The 6,213-nt window shown below is 42.9% G+C and overlaps 1 protein-coding gene across 1 annotated transcript; it reads left to right on the top strand.

The window, feature by feature from the left end:
• The first annotated feature begins 948 nt into the window (after positions 1-948).
• On the top strand, positions 949-5,975 carry LOC140913175 (mas-related G-protein coupled receptor member H-like). Its single transcript, XM_073349096.1, is given in 3 exon segments — positions 949-1,212; positions 2,410-2,488; positions 5,362-5,975. Coding segments are annotated over 3 exon segments (957 nt in total).
• The last annotated feature ends 238 nt before the right edge of the window (positions 5,976-6,213 follow it).

Raw genomic sequence — 6,213 nt, 5'->3', positions numbered from 1 at the left:
AATCCACACCATCCTCCAGATCATTTATGAAGATATTGAATAAAACCGGCCCCAGGACCGACCCTTGGAGCACTCCACTTGATACCGGCTGCCAACTAGACATGGAGCCATTGATCACTACCCGTTGAGCCCGACAATCTAGCCAGCTTTCTACCCACCTTATAGTGCATTCATCCAGCCCATACTTCCTTAACTTGGTGACAAGAATACTATGATCTCTGTGTCCCACCGTGCAGAGTGGGCCAGACATTTCTCTGCCTACACTTGGCAGGTGCTGGGTGTCAGATACTCCATAGGGACTGGCAGGGACATTCTCCATGTCTGGATAACAAATTATTACTTGGAAAACTTTCCCAAGAAGATCCAATTTGGAGAATTGCAGTTAGTGACTGTGAAGTGGATCTGGCCCAGCCCGGCTCCTGTAAACACTCAGTTCAGGCCCCAGGGAGGAAAGAAGGTAAGGAACTGCTGGATGGATTCAATGCTCTTTACCACCATTAATTAAACATGATTGTTCTCTCTCTCTCTCCGGCTATCCACTTCCCCCGGCCCCACCCCATCCCCAGTGCTCTTCCTTGTCTCTACATGGCCAACATCCTGTCCAGTTTCTGTTTCTCTGTCCTTGTCTGTCTGTCCAGCTCAGCCCCTGTGTTTAATTCTGTCTCTGTCACTTGCTGTCAGTCCAAGATGCTCCCCACCCATCAGCCTTTCTCCAGGTCTCTCTCTGTCCCTAGCATCCCCCATGGCCATTATCTCTCTCGATATTTCTAACTCCCACTCGTTGGGATCTGGCTTTTCCCGGCCAGGGGCTGGGGAGGGGCTGGGATGACCGGTGAAACAGCGCTGGGGATGTCCGAGTCACTGACCCGCCTTTGTCTGTTCTCTGCTAACAGGTGTGTGTGAGAGGGGGAGAGGGAGAGACCGGCATCCTGCAGCAGAGGTTTCATGATGGCAGAGTTGAGCACAGTGTCCCTTCCCCCAACATTGTTTGGCCTAGATTATGAAGTGGAATATAACGAGACTGGATGCCCACTGGCTGATGCACCACCAGGAATCATCTACAGCATCACTGTGCTCATCTGCCTGTTCGGGCTGGTGGGGAACAGGATCGTGCTCTGGTTCCACAGCTTCCACATTAAGAGTGTCCAGGACTTGAACCCCAGTCAGCACGGTTCGTTGTTTGACCAGAGAGAGACAGGCAACACCAGCAAGGTCTGAACTCAAAGCTCCTTATTGAAGAGTGCACACAACAATAGAGAGCAGCCCATCTCCAAAGAGAACCAGCCAGCCTCTAAGTAAAACTAATAGGTTTTTATAGACAGTTCCGTCGCGTCACAGATTTATTCATAAAGCAGCCCACCCCTCCCCTATGTTAGTTAAAATCCTCTTTCTCTATTATGCATGCACTTCTACCCCCTTATTGTAGATAACTTTTAGCAAATCGCAATGCTTCACTAATTTTCTTATCGGTATGGGTGTCAACCAGGAGACAAGGAGTTAAGAACAGACATAACACAAAAACAAGGAGTGGAAAACAGTGCCTCCTATCTCAACAAACTGTTCCCAGAACATTTGGTACAAAAACGTAGGAATGCAGGCCTCCCCTTTTTTCTTACTCCCTGCAACTTAAACAAGTATTCTTTCATTCTACTTATTTTTTTTTTTAGGGACTTTTCCAGCAACCTTTATTGGCCTGACTTTGGTTCGGTTGGCATAACTGCTTCATATTTAATTTTTTTTACCTAATAGTCCCCCCTTTGCCCCTAGAGTGCCATAGGGGAACTCTTGGGATATACTGGTCTCTGTGTGGAGTGACTTAGAAATATTTACTGGTTGGTAGGGCACAGCTTGGTACCCATTTAACAGCCACATCTTAACATAACATACAAAACTATTAGGCCACAAATAATTACAACGGCACTGCGAAGCAAGTTATGTAACTAGCCACCTATGTTTGGAACCCAATTGAACAAATTGCTCCACCATGAGTGGATTCGCTTTTTTTTATGTTTTTTTTTTTTTGCAACTCGCATAAGGTAGTTTGCTCTTTCTTAGGTGGCGTTATAAACGTTCGGAACATACACACAGCATTCTTGCCCAATTAACGCACATGTTTCTTTTTGAGAGGCTAGCAAATATTTAATGCCAAGCGGTTTTGGAGAACCATCTGCCTTAGTTTTTTTTGATTGGTTGCCAAATTTACCAAGGCATTGGCAGTAGTATTTGCCATTATTTTTAACATTTTTTGAAGTCTTATGACTCCTTCCCCAATACGCCAGGTGGCACCTCCCCAGGTGAAGACAAATCCTGCACAAGCACTCATCCAATCATTTAGGGCGCACCAAGTAAGGGGGTGTGAGTCATTCACATTTTTTTAGCCCTTTTTACATTTTTGATTTTTTATTTTAGGGAGACGTGTGCGGTATACTACAGGTGGTTCTAACCAAGCCAAGTAGCAGGATCCTCTCCATGAAGGAGGGAGGGCTAGGTATGCCTTGTTACCACACACCCAGTATACTCCAAAAAGGGTAGGAGTGACTTTGGACCAGGTATTATTAATAAGTTTGTACCATTCGGTCCAAGATGGGAGGAGGGAGAATTTAGCCATGGAGATCGTTAGAGGAACATAAACACATAGTATGAGTTGGCAGGTTATACCCAAGCGTACAATTTATAACGTAATGCTTAATTAACTTATGTCCTTTATATAAAATATTTTTTTTATGCAGATTGCACTTGTTACCCACGAATTTATACCACGCGGAGGTGCAAGAGGTTGCCCCATTCAGGAGAGAGAGATTAGGACCTCTTTTACTTCCAAAATGAGTGCCATTAAAGTAGGCTGCACACTCACTATTACCCAAAGCTATTTTCCCTTCTTTTAATAGGCACCATTGACCAACTTGTTTTTAAACTATTAGATACTTGCTTTTAGAGATGCCGGTATCAGCCCAGGTAATATTTTAATTGCCTGAAGAATTTTTTTAGGACGGGGTCCAGGTCATATTCATTGCACTAAGGGGAATAGGAACCATGGGAAGACCTTTGTGGCTATCAGCTGGCATTAATGAACAACCAGCATGAGGTGTTTTGTAGGGCTGGCATACAAGATTTCATTTCATGGGCAAGACGAATAAATGTATTAGAGCTGTGTGATTCTATAGTTTTAACTTTTTGTACCACCAAAAAAGAAAAATAACAAATAACAAACAAGTTAAAAACACAAGAACCCAGCTTAAAGAGCAGGGCCAATTTTTTTTAAGAGGACACTACCAACTTAAGGTTTTTCTTAGCTGCAGCCAGAGCTTCAGGTCACCCAAAGGAGTGGTAGTCCATTTGTCTTGAGCACAGATGTCGTCCGCTTCTGATTCACCCGGTTTACGGTGGGGTGAATGTGCATAGCTCCCTCGAAGTCCAACGCCATCTGCTTCTGGGGAACCTTTTTCCAGGTCAGGTTCCCTAGAGGTGCAATACAGGTTAGCTCCATCAGTGGACAAGGGAGAGGTTACTAGCATTTTACTGGTTTCAGAGTAACAGCCGTGTTAGTCTGTATTCGCAAAAAGAAAAGGAGTACTTGTGGCACCTTAGAGACTAACCAATTTATTTGTGCTCAAATAAATTGGTTAGTCTCTAAGGTGCCACAAGTACTCCTTTTCTTTTAGCATTTTACTTTGTCCTTTCCCCTGCTGTCCAAAAGGAGGAAAGGAAAAAACCCAGAAGAAGGGACAGGGTGATCAGTAGTCGAAGTGAAGTCATCTTGATGTGGAGGGGTCTTTTTGCAGTAAGAAGCATGGGTCTAGGCAGTCAGTCCTTGGCACTTTACAGCAGTGTTGGTAGTTAGCAGGACTTAATAAGGGCCTTTCCAGCATGGGGCCAGAGTAGTCTTTTGTTGATGGACCTTTCTGTAGACCCAGTCACCTGGTTTTAACAAATGGCAGGTTTGCTCAGGATTCTTGGAGCAGGACTTCTTTCACCTGTAAATGCAGAGACCTAACACATTTCATTAATGTCTGGCAGTGTTTTACAGATCTCATAGCTGCTTGGCACATTCAAGCCCCCCTCTTTCTTGGCTGTCAGCCAAATCCTAGCTGTGAGTAGTGTCCTTAGGCAGGCCAGCGTCTTATTTTTTGGACCGAGCTACAGCGATGAATTAGCTCGCCCTTTTGAGGTTTTTTGGGGTTTTTTTGGCTTTTATTAACCTGCCAAGGAAACTTTTTATTTACATACCTTTGTTTAAAAATGAACACATATACATTGCCCATTATACAGCACTTTAGTCTTATTGTTCAATGTATGCCACATACACCCTTCTAGGAAAATGACTTTATTACGGAGCTTTGGAGCAACAAGCCAGGACAAGCACACCCACTTTTGAGGAGTCCACTTGGTACAACCTCTGGTGTCCAATAGCTTTTTTTCTTTCCCAACCCTCTGGCTAGAAATTTGAGGTAGCCAGAAGGATCCCATGTATAATATGGGGAGTGGGTTAACCTTTCATGTCCTTGCTTCCAAAGACTGTTGGTGTGTGAATTTTAACAATTTTTTTTTTTAATTAAAAGATCTGGACAATTAAATTTTTTTTTTACTTAAGCAAATGTATTAAACTTTAATATATCACATTTTCCTGATATTATTCAAACACTTTGTATTCCAAGTTGAATAAAACAAGTACCTGCATTTTGATTTAACCCTTCTATTTAATTTTACACTAAACTGTCCTATGAAAAATTAAACACAGCAATTCTGGCCACAAGACAAACACCACAAGACAGGACATAGAACACAGAACATAATTCCTATTGTGCTAGTAAATTCATGAGATGTTGAATTGCTTTTCAGCTGGCATTAGTTTTCTCTGATTTTTTGAAAGACAAAAAGAACATAGATCTACCCCTTCTGGGCAGTCAGTCATTACTTAAAATATTTCCTTTTTATACAAATACCCTTGATAAATGCAGGCAAAACAGAGGAATTACCCATATTTTCTTGTATTTGTTTTATAGGCAGCCCATCAGTTAGGTAATTTACATGAAAACAAATTTTTTTCAGCTTGCTTTTGGATTCACAGCTTAAAGATTGTTACTTTAAAAAGGGCACAATAAACTTTACCAGACTTTTGATTGCCTTTTACTTTTAACTCCTGTCTTTACAACACAACTCTAAAAAGGAAAACACCAACTATTGTAGCCCCTTACAGTGTAATAGGATCTTAATTAAGTAGCATTATATATTTACATTTTTTATACATTTGGGCGGTTAAATTTTAATAAAACCCCATATGTTCTTTTAGCTAATTTGACTAAATTTTTTATAGCCAAATGATTTCAATCACATAGTTTCTTTGCCTGGATTTATTTACAGACATTTCTTTTAAAAAAAGGCCCATTTTCCTTTCCATCAGCACTGAGAGGTGTCTCTCCGTCCTCTACCCCATCTGGCACTGATGCTGCCGGGCAAAACGCTTGTCTGCCCTTGTCTCTGCCCTGCTCTGGGCTCTCTCCATGCTGGTGTCCTGTCCAGTGGGTGTTTTTTGTATTGTTCTTTTAGATGAAAACTGTGTCAAATCCTTCCTACCCATCTTTGTTCTGAATGTCCTGATATTCACTCCCATCATGGTTCTGTCCAGTTTGACCCTGTTCATCAAGGTCCAATATAGCTCACAGCAACGTCAGCCAGGAAAACTCTATGCTGTTATCCTGCTCGCCGTCCTCTTCTTCCTCCTCTTCACTGTCCCTCAGAGTGTTCAGATCTTCCTCTCTTATCGTAACACATACAATCCCAGTGAGATATTTCATGTGCTGGCCTCTGCAAGCAGCAGCACCATCCCATTTATTTACTTTCTAGTCGGGAGCTATGGGAAGCGGCGATTCTATGGCTCCATCAAGATCTCACTCCAGAGGGTTTCTGAAGAGAAGACAGATTCCAGAGAAGATGGAGAGACCACGAGTGCAGAGCCAGTGGAGGCGGTCACTTAAATCCATACAGCACCCAGCCTGGGAGACCCTGTTCTGAGGATGGAAATTTCTCTAGATCCCAGAATCAAAGAACTCAGAATGGGAAAGGACTTGGTAGGTCACTTGCTAATTCTTCCCCATGCCCACCCAGAGCAGAGTCCTTCCCTAGAGGAGAGCCCCAGGGTTCTGTGCAGTTGTAAAGAACAACAATGGGTCACATGAGGCCCAATCTGCTCCCAGTGGAATCAGTTTGGAAAGT

Source organism: Lepidochelys kempii, chromosome 6 (genome assembly GCF_965140265.1).
Source record: "Lepidochelys kempii isolate rLepKem1 chromosome 6, rLepKem1.hap2, whole genome shotgun sequence".
Classification (NCBI taxonomy): Eukaryota; Metazoa; Chordata; order Testudines; family Cheloniidae; genus Lepidochelys; species Lepidochelys kempii.
This window is presented reverse-complemented; position numbering and strand designations above follow the sequence as displayed.